This window comes from Erigeron canadensis, chromosome 9 (assembly GCF_010389155.1).
Source record: "Erigeron canadensis isolate Cc75 chromosome 9, C_canadensis_v1, whole genome shotgun sequence".
NCBI lineage: Eukaryota > Viridiplantae > Streptophyta > Magnoliopsida > Asterales > Asteraceae > Erigeron > Erigeron canadensis.
The window spans coordinates 32,385,824-32,401,065 of NC_057769.1; the positions used below are offsets into that span (position 1 = coordinate 32,385,824).

Below are 15,242 nucleotides of genomic sequence, written 5' to 3' on the forward strand. Positions count from 1 at the left end.
TGATTTTCGTGTTTCTTTTCAATGTTTTAAATACCGGTATATACCGGCCGTTATTACCGGTATTTGAGGATACTCCGGTATTTTTCTGGTATTTTCACTATTTCATACCGGGCGGTATTCCCGTATTTTCCGGTATTACCATTCCGGTATTTCTGGTATTTTCATTTATTTTTTGATTTTTTTTTATATGATTCTTTAATGTTAGTTTTTGTTACCTGTGAACTTTAAACCTTATATTTTGTTATAAATTACCTATTTGGTATTATTTTTGAGTGAATTATAATTATTTTTTGACTATTTTCGTTAAATTGTAACAAATTTTGTTGAATAATACTATAATAAACTAAAATAGTTCGTACTGGCCGGTATTTCTGGTAATTCCTATAATACCGGAAATTTTTTCCATACCGATATGATGAAAATACCGGTTTTTAAAACATTGTTTGTTTGTTAATTTTAGAGAAAAATATCATTTGGTAAGAGTGAAAATACATAGATGTTCCAAGTTTGTAAAAAGAAAATACATCTTATGTGGCAACAAGATTCACCCGCGATCACTTTTGAGCTACCGTTAAGTAAAAGATCACCCTCTGATCAATCGGGGCACGACACAAATAGGAGACATAGTTTATTGAAAAATAAAATCAAAAAACCGATATATCATACCCATGGTTCCCATTACCTAATACCTAATGCGAAATTCACCATAAACCGACACACAAAACTCTTTAGGGCCGTTTGGTTCCCATAATTTAAGAGAATCCGGTAGCAACCAAACACTCCAAGTTTCATCTACAAGTCTGATATTTGATTGATTAACTTAGGTCTTAGGTTTAGGTCACAAGACCAATATTTCATAAAGATTAACGACTTGTCACGGCCCATAAAATTGGCCCAACACCATGTGGTTTCCCATCAAACAGACCTCTGAATTAAAGCAACAAAACCCAAAGGCGGCACAACACAACAACTCATTTGCAATTTCGCATCATACGTAACTCCCACGTCACGGTCGCCACCTACATATAATTAAATCAATTTACTCTGTAAATCCAATTTTGTTACCTGAAAAGTTACAGCCATAAAGTTTTGAGGTATGCTTTTTTTTAAACACTCTATTTTTATATCTAAAATTTAAATTCATTGTATGATAATTACAGTTTATTAATATTTTCTGATTTCTGATAATAATGTGATATCCGTGTGTCTAAATTAGATTCTTAGGGGGGGTGATTTTGGATTAGCTTATTTTCTGGGGATATGTGTTTGGTAATATACTGTTATATACCCTTTAATTTAGGGGGTGTTTATGTTAGCTTAATTTGTTGCTTATCTATCTATATTGGATTAAGAAATTAAGCATTTTTTCATTATTCCCAAAATACCCTTACTTACTTTTTAACCCTTTTCATGTTTTTTTCCTAATACACATTTTAATGCATGATATACCATACATCATAGCCACAATACATCAATAACTCCTACAATTGCCGTCGCCACCGCCGCCGCTCACCACCACCACCTGTCATCGCCGCCGCCATTACATCATCATCACCGCCGCAATGCGCGGGTACCTTTCTCTCGTATTAGTAAAAAGCTAATTAATAACCCAAACTTAAAGAGCTCCATGTTTTTGGCTTTTGAAAATCAGCTTACATATTAAGGTTAATAAGTCGATAAGCTGCTTAAGTGAAACAAGCTTATTTGGCTCTTAATAATAAGCTAATAAGTCCCTTTTATAAGCTAAGCCAAATGGTCCCTTAAACTACAAAGAATGAGGTTATTAGCCTTTCAAGATTTCAATAAGCAAAAAAAAAAGAAGCTAATTCAAACCCCCTTAAGTAGATTTTGTTCGTGTCAACTACAGTTAATCGTTTACTAAAATGACACGAAGTGAAGCAGAAATGCACCAGAACCACATACTTAATTGTATAGTGGGCTCGATCCTGTCGAATATGATCCTATTGACTACCTTGTGGCTACTTACATTTTCGAAAGAAAACGTTTCGTTATGCGGACAAACACTAATCTTGTATCTCATGTAATGGGAGAAATCTTACGACTTTTTCGTTTTTAATGCATCTATAGTATGGTGGGTTTAAAACATATTACTTGAAAAATGAAAAATTTATCTTTTTGCGAACCATTATGAGTTTGTGTGTAATTAGTATACAACGTGAAGAGTTTAAGAGTATGAACGGGTTTATAAATGAATTTTTTAAGCCTCAAGTTTGAATGCCCTGTATCCGGGATCTAGTTACAAGTCTTTTGAAAGGTTCATGGATATCATTATGAAAAGAAAAGTTTCATGGATTGATGATATGAACCTTCAAAGAGGTTCATTGTTGTATATTTCTTGAAAATTTTAGAGCATCTCCAAAGATAAAAAGCTTTTAAAAGCTTCTTTTTGTTGCCACCTCATAAATCCATTATCTTCAACCTTTATAAAATGTCATTTACTCCAATGGTAGCTTTTTGTAAAGCTTTTTTTGATTTAATAGCTTTGATTTGAAAAACGCTTTTGCTCAATAGCTTGATCAAGCTTTTGACAAAAAAAGCTTTTGTACCCAATAGGGCCAAGCTATTGAAAGACTTTTTCCTCCAAAAAAAGCTTTTCATCAAGCTCCATTGGAGATGCTTTTACAAGGAAGTTTACTGCAATAAATAAGCTCTAAAATTTATTATGAACATCTTAGATGGAGCAGAAGCAGAAATCTTTAGCAACCGGCAAATTGCCTCCCTTTTCCGAAAAATGTCCATGGTTGGTTGCTGAAAATGCCAAAGACCAGATATTTTTTACCATGCACGACCCGCTGTCTCAATATAGGTGTCGAATTTCTGAGTTTCTTGGGAGACGTATCAGAGGATTTTTCCATGGGTGGGTGATTCTCTCTAAGCATCCAGACCACATTACGTGGTCTCTTTGGAACCCGGTTATAAGTGAGGAATTGATCCACCTCCCCCCTTTGAGGATTTTAACAGATGGAGATATTGTCGAAGAATGTTGTTTGTCATCCCCTGCTGATGATCCTAGTTCAGTTCTCCTGTTAACCACAAAAAATCGTACCTTTGTTTTTTGTCGGATAGACCGTAAACAGAAGAAGATGAGATGGAAAAAAATGACATACACTAAACAGCTCAAAAGTATAACCCGTAATGAGAGTTCCTTACATTGTATAACTTGTTGCAATGGTAAAGTGTATGCATTGATTAAGGGTGTCCGCCGTAATGATCGTTTGATCATACAAGTTGACATTGTGGTTGTAGATGAAGAAGTTGAGATAAGTCTTTCACGATTTGCTGGAATCCCTCAACCTACCTACAATGGTCAATTCTCCTCCATGAAGTTTTTTCTGAACGGATATGGTACAGAACTATTCTACCTTATACTTGGTTTTGATAAGGTAGCAAAGAATACACTTGGAGCTGTACATTTGTTTAAATTTGACATGACTAGAAAGATCTCTAAAGAAATGGCAGGCCTAAAAGATGCTATATTTTTTGTGGATCTTGCTCATGAGTACGTATCTTACAGACCTTCAATTGCATCGGAGTTTGGTGGTCATATACATATTCTTAGCGAAATGGGCAAAGTAATATTTTCATGCAATATCGTGGATAAAACCATCTCCTTATCTTGCATGCCCTTTTTAGAGCCGACACGACACGTGTCATTTTGGAAATTAAGGTATGTGTTAATATCTTCATACATGTTTTATTGCTGGCACAAGTCTTTTTTTTTACCTCAAAAAATCCATGTTGTGTAGGTTACCAGGTGATCATGAAGAAGTTAATCGTCGAACTGGTTTTGAACGAAAAGATTACAGGGAAGATGTTAGCGAGATTGAAATAAATAGCACGAGCAATGAACAACTTGAAGAGAATATTGCATCATACATTTTCAATATTCCATTTGATGTTTTGAAGAAGATTGTGGAGTTTTTTGGTTGTGTTGAATACCTAAACTTCCGGGCAACATGTAAGTATTGTCTGTTAGCAGCACCTATGATTCAATGGAGAAGGAGATTGCGGACATACTCGGTAGATTTACCATGGCTGGTAGTGTTAGACAAACATCAAGGCATTTTTATCTTTACAGATCCGATGTCTGGTGAAAAGTATTTTAAAAAGAAACCAGAAAAGTTGACTGATGAATTGGAAATATGTTGTTCAAGGTATGGTTGGTTGCTGATTAAAAATAATCACCTTGGAGAATATTTATTCTTTAACCCCTTCACAAATGATATCCGCGAGCTTCCACATACACCTAGTTTAGATTGCGTATGTTTCTCAGAGCCACCACATTCCCCAGATTGTCTGGTAGTTGGATTTTTAGGATCAAATGAATGGAATGTTTACATCCACTTTGTGAACCGTGGCACAGTTTGGGCTATACTCCATATGAATTTTGGTGATACCAGTCCACATTCCATATATTTTCCAACGTTCTATGGCCGAGATATCTATGTTTTGGACGAAGGGGTACTTCATGTTTTCAAGGAAAAGGAGGGAGTTTATGAACACAACAATGCTGTAGTTGGAGCCCCAAGAGGTTCTTGCAGTAAATCTTCTGCACAATATTTTCAAGTAAGCTGTAATCAAGATCTTTTAATGGTCATTGTGGATGAGTTTGGAGAATCTGTTGAGGTATTCAAGCTGAATCATTCTTTAAATAAATGGAAGAAAATCGATAGTTTAGGAAAGTATATGATTTATATTTGTGGTAAAATATGTCTCTGCCTAGAAGCCAAGATACCAGAAATGGAGAACAAAATCTATTTTTCAAGATTACATTCAAAGAACTCGAAGATAGTGTTCTATTCTCTTGATACTTGCAGGTATCATACATTCAACGGCAGAGAGATTGAACAAAGTTTTGGGGATTTCTTTGAAACCAAGTATTATCTCTACCCTCAAGCTTGGATTGAACCAAGCTGGTCTTAGCTTAATTTTACTACAGAGTATTGATGGTATTAATTGTTATTATGTTTTATTTATTAGTATTGCTATCAATATTATTTATTTACTTATAATGTTTTATGACAGTATGGGTCACAGGGCACCTTAAACGTGTTACGTGTGTCTATCCTTTTTCTTTTTTTTTTTTTAATCTGCTAACTTGCTACTAGCTTAAAATATCCATTTCATCCCGGATGGATATAGCAAAAACAAGGATGAAAATGGTAGGATGACAATTGCAAAAGGGGTGGGCGTGGGGAGGGGAGGGGCGGAAAGCTAACTGATTAGTAATATATTCCCAACCCTGGTTTGATCGATCTAGGTTAGAGATGAAGAACCCCGACTCATGAAAACGGGGACGACGAGATACCAATCTAGTTCCTTTTGCTGAATGAATGGGTTAATGGGTGAGATTTTCATGTTCGGGCTATCCAGGTTCAACAACTATATCTATTTTTTTTTTTTCGAAATTCAATAAGTATATCTTATGAATGCGTTCATAGTTGTCAAACTCGTACGAGTCGAGTCAAAATCAAGTGAAAACGAGCCGACTCGGTGGACGACTCGTTTTGCTCCAGGCTCGTAACATGACTCGTGTTTTGTTTTGCGAGTCGGTACGAGTCATGCTCTGATTCATGAGTCACAAAATAATATTTTTATTTTTAATTTATTTTTACTTTTTTAGAAAAATAATTTTTTTATATGCTTTTAAATTTGATTTTATTTTAATAATGTTTATTATTTTTAGCATAATATATCAATACAATCCTATATTTCAATAATAAAAACTTATTAATAATTATAAAATTATATATTATCAAATATCCTGATTCTTACAATTCGAGTCACGTATCAATTCACGAGTCGAAAAATCTGATTTTGAGTCGAGTCAAAAATACGAAGTCGACAATTATGAATGCGTTTATTCTTCTTTCTAATAACAGGGTATGAGTTTTCTTAATTTGGTAAGCAACTTTGAATGTCATATACAAATATTACAGTTGTATTATTTAATACATATATGAAGTGCAAAGAAATTTGAACCCGTTTTTCTAAAATATTGTGCACCAACCGAAGAACTCAAAATACGTTTTTCGTGCACCGATCCATTTACAAGAAACTAACCGATACAAACAATTATGTAACATTTAATTTAATTTGTGAAGCATTCTTTGTTTTCTGAAAGAAAATCAAATGTTACATTTTCCCGAGATCATAAATCAAAGAGAAGCGACCTGTACGACACCCGTTTTTGACCATACACCACTAGATGTGCTCTACAGAGTTGTTCTGTTTAACATAATAAAACACATTTTCAGAAGTTTTTACATGTCGTTGATTTGACAATGGAAACACTGACGAGTAGTGATGTAAGTCGTCACTGGGAGTATTATAAAGCAGGGAGTATTATAAAGCACTGTAGAAGATCTATTATTTCTTTATGATGAATATGTTGATATAACTAGTAAACTAGACTATGGGCTTCGGCTATCTATATCAACATACGAATAACCTTGATGTTGTGATAATCAAAGCTACAATATCCTAATGTTTTCAACATAAATAAATGGAGTTAATTACTTGTGCTACCATGTGTGGAATTACCCAAGTTGCCAAGTTGGCTCTTTAAAATAACATCATAAATATTTGATGATGACGGACTTCTGGAAATAGTTTGACAAAAAATCCAACATGAAATAAATGGGCGACTAGGTGTAAATATAATTATAATCACTAATCCAAGTTATCTATGAAAGTGACTTTTGTCAACACAATCAAATTAAACATTTAAATAAACAGTTTATTCGTAGACTCATTCAACCTTCTCATTCTTAACCATAATGGCATATTTATTCATGTAAAACGGATTTAATACGCATTAGACAAAATGTTAATGTTCATACTCAATTGTTATATGTTTCTCTTTCAACATTTAGTTATTTATTATAGATGATGTAATATTAAAAGAAACATCCAGGCATCTAGCTAGCTAGCTAATAGTAATATGGTAGAAGGACTCTCTTCATATTTATAATCGCAACAAATTTATTGGGAATAAGGTGTAAAGAGTAATAAAAGTTGCATGATTTGGGCTGTAATTTGGTTGGTATTTACTTATTTTGTAACAGAATCGAAGTATTCGAAACTTATTTTGTAACAGAATCGAAGTATTCGAAATTTGATTTTAGTTATCTAAGTTTATATCCTCAAATTATTAATGTATGTAACATGTAAAAATAATAAACAAAATATGTTCAAAATTTAAACTGCTGCTTGATTTCATGATTTATGTAACATTTCATAATATGATGACATCTTATAATTCAGTTAGTCATGCAATGCGAAAATGAAAAATGATTTCACTGGTGTTACAATTTTCTTTCTTTTACAATTTCTAGCTCATTTTTAAGATTTTAACTAAACATCCGTCGTTGTGATAAAAAAAGAATGATGTGATACATTGCCCCGAAAATCAACAAGCGTAGAAACCATTCAAAGCTTTAACGTTAAGGGATCCTGAGTTCGAATCTTGCCAAAGTCAAACTTGAAATAATAAGAAATTATTAAATGGTTGAGATTCATTTGGACTCTAGCTTGATTGGAAGATTAGTTGGTACCAAATAGTACATAGGATCAAAGAAATTACTCTTTTTAGATAAAAGTATTGTATATTTGGTATGATAACATCAACTCATCAAGTATTGTAATACTACGGCGAACAGAGGTATCCGGAACAGCGAGAATGATAACATAGATAAAATTATTGTATATTTTGTATGATGGAAAGGTAAAAGAAAAAATGTGTAATACACTAATACTACGTACTAGTGTAGTACGAGTAGTGTGTAACATTTCCCATGACAAAAACAAGATTGATACCATCAAGTACATTTTAGAAAAACATAAAATTAAAGATTAAAACACACAGACAAAAATTCTCATTGTTTCATTTAACTCCAAACCAGAAACCTTCCACAAAATAAAAATAAAAAAAGGGTTTAGTATTTACATCATTACAAATTATGGATGAAAATAAAGACTCATTTAAGTTAATTTGGAAGATGTTGAACAACATTTTTAATCCAAATACCTTTTTCCCCTGCACATGCTGACTCATCCAGTACAATCTACACATGTGCCATCTGACACATCATCATCCAATCAGGAGCTTCTAATCTCAAAACCACGCCGTTTTCATTTCACACATGCCAACCCAAAAACGTCAACGTTTCATCAATTTCCCAAAAACTTAAAAACTTTTTTCAATCAACTCTCCGTGAACCGCTTCTCCAAAACCCCGTTCCGTAAAATCTCTCCCACATTTCATTCTCAAACACCATGACGTCATCATCCTTTTCAATCACGTCATCATCCCGATCATCACAAACCCTTACCTCCACCGGCCTCACCAAAAACCTCGCCGTCGACGCCACCGGCTCGTACTCATAACCAAAACTGCTCCGAGAAAGATCATCCTCATCGTCGCCGGCTCCGATCAACAGCCGTTTCTTCAAAAGCTTACGCCGCCGTTTCTTTCTCAACAATTTCCGGCATAGTCCCGCCGGAATACCGTACACCGCTAAAACTAGTAAATTCACCAACGATAACGGAAAACAACAGCACACGGCGGCGCACTCCGCCGTCGTTCCGCCGGCGAACTCCGCTAACCGATTCGATGAATTATTGTTTTGTAATAACGGCTGTGGTACCGCGTCGTCGATTGTATATTGCCGGATCACTATTTTTTGAACCGTCATCTTCATCTATATATATTATTTATAGATATATATGTTTTTTCTCTGGTGATCATATCAGAGAAATATAGAGACAGAATGTGTGTATCTAACTATTTAATTTAATTTATATTTTTATTTTATATTTGGTATTGGAAGTACTTAATGTGTGAGAAGGAACAAAGAAACAAGGTAAGCGTTTGGAAGGACTTTGTGAGGGTATTTATGTCAAAAAAGAGAGTCCAAATTGGATGAGAAAAAGGACGAAAACCGTCTAGACTCTAGAGAAAGATACTATTAAAAGTGTTTTTATATAATATTTTTATATTAATTTTTTTTATTTTACAATAAAGTGAATTACAAAGATACAAATTCGATTTGGATATAACGAGAATCGGATGGAAATGGAATCACTACAAAGAGAACAATTTGGCATGCAATTGGGTTGATTTGATTGGAGTTTGGTCTTGAATTGATTCGACCGAATATATACAATGGAAAATATGATTGAGAAAATAAGCGGAATATAAAAAAGAAAAAAAAAACACACGAAGAAACAGAAAATTTTACTATTTAGCCAACTTTTTTGTGATTTTCAAAGAAAATCTAACAAATTTGCAATGCATATCTTGCGATTACGAAAATCACAAAGAGATTGTTTTGCGATTTTGATGAACATATTATGAAAATTGGTAATTAAAAAAATGAAATTTATGTTTTTTGGGTGCTCATGTTATTTCTCTATGAGGTTTTGTTCTAAATCAAAATAGGTAAGTTAATTGATACTTTGTTAAATTGTTTAAAGATTTTTGTGAAGCTAGTACATTACAATGTAATTTTATTTGTGTCATAGAATGCATATTCAAACTTTAAGATATGCATACTTCTCTTGTGAAAAAGATTTATAAGATGTTGATTCATACATTACAACCGTTACTCTATTAGCAAACATCATTCAAAGAATAGTGTAAACATAGCCACATAGGCTAAGGTAATGATTATGGTATATAATATAATCTACGTGATGTACAAATCTCTAATCCTAAAAAAGGCCGTTCAATAAACATACAATCATTATATATTACTTAATCTCATTCATTTGTTATTCATTAAGGAGACTTTTTAAGGAGCTTCATTCCATGTGTCAAAGGAATACCATGATAGGTTATTTCATATTAATTTCATAATTTGATATGTTCTTTTATTTGACACATCGAAAGTTTATTCATTGTTATTCATTCAAAAGATTATATTATCTTTAGGTCATAATGTTCAAAAAAATAAAATAAAAAAATCTTTAGGTCATGCCGAGTGGGGAGTCTACCCTACAATCAATCAACTGTTATTGTACATTTGTACCATCATCATCATAGTATTATATATTCAACTAATGATCTAGAAGTTAATTTATTCATGGAAACCGTTTTTGACAAACCTGCAGTATTTGCCAAAACAGAAACGTGGTTGGATAAACACCCTTTGAAGATATTTTAATATAATAAAGACAAATAAAAGAAAAAAAAAACCAATATCACCATATAAGGGGTCCTTTTTTTTAATCGTGGCTACTAAGTGGCTAGTGATCAAGGAAATATAGCAGCAATACGTTACGTTTTATTTCATTTGTTTTTAAATATCTCATTTGTTCACAATTAACACCATCTACTAACTAACAGATTATTATATATACATAGCTCATAGATAAGGTAGGTTATTAGCAGATAAACGATTCCAACATTCAAAAAGATGAAAATTGAGAATTATCATCTATTACATCATAAAACATTTGTTCCCTTCAATTTTTACAACTAAATAGTTATAAATTTATAACCCAAAAATACCATTTTCTTTTCTATACTAGTTTAAATATTTCCACTTAAGAAACCTATAATACCTTTAATTATAACATATATCCCTCAACTTTTAAAATAACTATAACACACCCTTTTATATTAATCACTTTTATATTAATGCTCACACCGCTACCACTATCACTGCCGCCACCACAACCCATCACTGCCACCAGAGGCGAAGCCAAGATTTTGAGTTAAGGGGGCTTACATTATATAACATAATATTCGTAAGAAAAATATATAATACAAACAAGCTAGTGAACAACATAGCAAAATGTTATTACTAGAAAAACAAAAGTAGCTAAAAGATAAGTAAAAAAAAATAAACATTGATATCTTGATCTTGATAACTATAAAACAACTGAGTTACTAAAAAGCAAAACAAAAAGATAACAGAAATAACCATACAACTTAATAACATTTTTATTAGAATATGAGTATATGACAATTCGTAAAAGAGTAAAAATAAATATATAAACCATAGATACAGTTAAAGGAAATACATAATCATATGAGCATATACATATAACATATATTAGGGAAAAAGGAAGAAAAAAAATACACTATAAAATAGAAATAAATAGAGAAAATACATACTCAATAGTCAATAGGAAACACAAAAAACAATCAGTAAACTAAAAGTTTGTGAAGTATGAGACATTTTGTCTAGTGCTCTACTCGTCTGAATCATAATATTTTAACAAAAAAGAAAATTGAATATAAAAGATATGACTTTAAAGGGGACTTGATATAATTTTCATGAACATGTGCTATAAAGAACGAACTACAATTTGGGCCATTGGGGTGGCTAAGCACCCTTTGGTCCCTCCCCTCCCTCCGCCATTGACTGTCACCATCACCTGTTGCCATTGCCGCTACACCGTTGCATCGCGCAGATATTTATTTAATACTTTCAATATATTTTAGTAGAAGATTTATTAGGAAATAGTTGAAAGTGTGAAATCATAAGAGTATGTCCAACCATGACTATTTGCTAAATTAAATCGTCATGATTTTTTTTTCTTTTTGTTTTTTAGCTGGTGGTAGGAACAACGTCTATGAATATGATAATGTGGTCGTAAATTTATAATGTTTTTCTACGTAGAGTCCAACTGGGATACAAAGATTAGTTATTTGAGGACAAATTATAATATATATTAAAAATAAAGTATTGAAAATCGTGTAAAGAATAGTATATTTTTTTATTTTCAATACATAAGTTTCAATCTTTATATTTTTAATACTAAACTATAATACTTTTTAGTAAACTTTTTGTTCTATTTATTTTAACCACAAAACTTTCGATCTTTACACTTTTAGCACTAAACTATAATATTTTTTAGTAATTGTATACTTTTTATTCTTTTTACTTTCACCACAGAAGTTTCAATCTTTGTACTTATAGCACTAAATTATAATACTTTTATTAAACTTTTTAACGTGTAAAGAATAATATATTTTTTTATTTTTTTTTTATTTTCACTACATAAGTTTCAATCTTTACATTTTTAGCACTAAACTATAATACTTTTTAGTAAACTTTTTGTTCTATTTATTTTAACCACAAAACTTTCAATCTTTACACTTTTAGCACTAAACTATAATATTTTTTAGTAATAGTATACTTTTTATTCTTTTTACTTTCACCACAAAAATTTCAATCTTTACACATTTAGCACTAAACTATAATACCTTTTAGCGTGTAAAGAATACTATATTTTTTATTTCTTTTATTTTCACCACATAAGTTTCAATCTTTATATTTTTAACACTAGACTATAATTTTTAGTAAACTTTTGGTTCTATTTTATTTCACCACAAAATTTTCAATCTTTACACTTTTAGCACTAAACTATAATATTTTTTAATAATAGTATACTTTTATTCTTTTTACTTTCACCACAGAAGTTTCAATTTTTACACTTTTAGCACTAAACTATAATACGTTTTAGTAAATATTTTATTCTTTTTATTTTCAACACAAAACTTTCAATCTTTACACTTTTAGCACTAAACTATAATATTTTTTAGTAAACTTTGTATTCTTTTTATTTTCACTACAATATTTTAACTCTTTACACTTTTAGCACTAAACTTTCATAGTTTTTAATTTTCTTTTCTTTTAAGGTACGGGAAAGCGTGTAAAAAATAGTATACTTTTTATTTTGTTTTTTATTTTCACCACAATAGTTTCACTCTTTACACTTTTAGAACAAAACTTTTATAATTCTTAATAATAAACTTTTTAATCATTTTATTTTCACCATAATATCTTAACCCCTTACACTTTTAACACTAAATTTTTCTACTTTTTGATAATCTTTTATTTTAACTACAATATTTTAACCTCTTACACTTTAGCAACAAACTTTTTAACACATATATTAAAAAGAAATGTATGGGAAAACTTGTAAAGAATAATAAACTTTCTATTCATTTTATTTTCACCACAACATTTTAACCCCTTATATTTTTAGCACCAAATTTTTATACTTTCTGAATTTCTTTTATTTTCATCACAATATTTAAGTCTCTTACACTTTTAGTACTAAACTTTCATGTGAACGACTTTCACTTTCATACAAAACTTTTACAGTTCATTTTTTAACTGACAAATGTCAGTTTTTAATAATTTGAATAATACGTATTTTCTTCAAAAAGTTTATGACACATTATCTCTTGAATAATATTTTTTATTAAATCGTTAATAAATGTAATGTCTTCCGGGCCAACGCCTAGGTGACATATCTCGTTAAAACTTAAAAAAAGAAGAAAAACGTCTCTCGAACATTTTTTGTCCGTATTTATAAAGTTTATCGTTTAGCAAAAAGGCTTAGACGGCCCAGATTTCTTAAACTTACTTTGTTACCATTATTTTGATTTGGATGTATCAAATAGGAAAATTACAATATTAAAACAGAACAATGTTTGTACCACCAAAATATGAGAAGAGCTAATGAAGAAATGAATAAATAGAGTTAGTTTAGTAAGTGCCATGCCATATTGTAGATTAATTGGTATGAAATACTTTTATTGAACAACTTTTTATATCCCATTACCACCATGCATGTGGATGAATAGACGAATAGTAATGGTTGTAGTACAAAATACATATCAAATTAGATGTAAATTGTACCATATAATAATGATGTTTTGCTTCTCTGGGTTCTCTAGCTCCATCTTATTCTTACTTCCTCTTTTAGATATTTAAGAGTTATAATTTATAAACGATCACTTATACATTATCACATTAGTCTAGTAAACATGAGGATTCAAGAATATTAGATAACTACTTAGATGTCATTATCGCGAGATGGTTCCCCTAATAATTGTGGGACAAAGATGATTGCTATATGGCATCCTTTGAATAAGTCGGTTTCTTGCTATTGTTGCTCCAAACACGCTATATATCCGAATGTCTATTTTAAGAGTGTTGTAATTAACTATCATCCATTCAAAATAAGACACATATATCTTACATTACATAATTCCTAAAGAGATGATAGTGTGTGGCTCCGCTGACCAGTGACCAACGACTTTATATGGTGGTCAGCGATGGTGTAACAGAAGAGAATAATGGTGATACTTGATAGCATGCTTGAAATTTTTGTTATCTAACCTAAAATCTTATTTGTATTTGTTATATATGTTAAATTTAAAAGCTTACGGCTAATTACATGTTTGACTTTTCAGTAAAGAGTGAAATATATAGTTGTTATAAAGTAAGATATTTCCAAAAATCGTAAGCTCTTGATAAAGGCATATAGAGTAGTCACTAGAGATTAATATGACTCTAATTTGTGTTCTTCCAGGAAACTAGCTAAGGACAACATGATTATATTTTTGAAAGGTGAATTTCGCTGGAAATTTCGTGTCGCGATTCGCCAGCGGAAGGTCTAGCATACGTTGTATTAACCGGGTCCGCGTTAGAAAACTCCCTCGAAGTAGAAATGCCTATTTCAAATACTCGATGGGGGAAAACCCCCTATTAATCCGCCCAAAGACACGACGATCATGCCCCTCATACTTGAACATGAGTATACCCAAGCCAAACCCTCATAAAAAGACTTCCTTATGTCCTCCCCAAGGCTTAAACTCAAGACCTCATGAATAAGGGAATAGTATTTCAACCATTGAGCTAATACTAAAGAACATATGGTATTGTTATATAACATTGTCTCATCAGTTATGGATCTAAAAAAAGCATATGTAGTTCTAAGTCGACCTACTTATGTCATAAAGGCTCCCTACATTGGGAACCCTTGGTTAAGTGGGTGAGAAGGCCCAGGGCTTGGGAGCGTTAGCTCACTGCCTCGGAGACAAGGTTAGTCTTACACCGCAAAGGGGATAACGAGGCTAATCGTGGATTGTGAGCATGTGAGAAGTGAGCCACATGCAACTTTAAACACTTTACAAGGCATTTGAGGGGTGTAGTGTTGACATGATAGTATGAAAGTATAAATTGAGAGGTGTATCTAGCCTAAACAATACCATGTTTTTTTAGAGCATTTCAGTGCGATGAGTATGATTTTCACATGGCTGTGTGAGAGGTGTGATATTCCTTCCAGACCGAACACTCTATATATAATTAGATTAACTTGGAAGGAATGCAGTACATTTTTTATTTTACAGGTCCGCTCTACACAAACCAAAACTAAACCTTTCCAGAGCAGACACTTAAACTTAGATTTCAGAG

At 31.8% G+C, this 15,242-nt stretch overlaps 2 protein-coding genes across 2 annotated transcripts; one reads left to right on the forward strand and one right to left on the reverse strand.

Moving 5' to 3' along the window:
* Nucleotides 1-992: 992 nt before the first annotated feature.
* LOC122581871 lies at nucleotides 993-5,086 on the forward strand. Its single transcript, XM_043754186.1, has 3 exons — nucleotides 993-1,094; nucleotides 2,697-3,688; nucleotides 3,768-5,086. Exons 2-3 carry the CDS (start codon nucleotides 2,697-2,699, stop codon nucleotides 4,942-4,944), a joined length of 2,169 nt encoding a protein of 722 aa, XP_043610121.1. The 5' UTR covers nucleotides 993-1,094; the 3' UTR covers nucleotides 4,945-5,086.
* A 3,136-nt stretch (nucleotides 5,087-8,222) lies between these two features.
* On the reverse strand, nucleotides 8,223-8,717 carry LOC122583599. The gene has a single exon (XM_043755985.1). It carries the CDS (start codon nucleotides 8,715-8,717, stop codon nucleotides 8,223-8,225), a length of 495 nt encoding a protein of 164 aa, XP_043611920.1.
* Nucleotides 8,718-15,242: the final 6,525 nt, after the last annotated feature.

Coding starts and splice junctions, on each gene's coding strand:
- LOC122581871 (XM_043754186.1), top strand. CDS start 2,697: ATGGAGCAGAAGCAGAAATCTTTAGCAACCGGCAAATTGCCTCCCTTT. Junction 3,689..3,767: donor GTGTCATTTTGGAAATTAAG/GTATGTGTTAAT, acceptor CATGTTGTGTAG/GTTACCAGGTGATCATGAAG.
- LOC122583599 (XM_043755985.1), bottom strand. CDS start 8,717: ATGACGGTTCAAAAAATAGTGATCCGGCAATATACAATCGACGACGCG.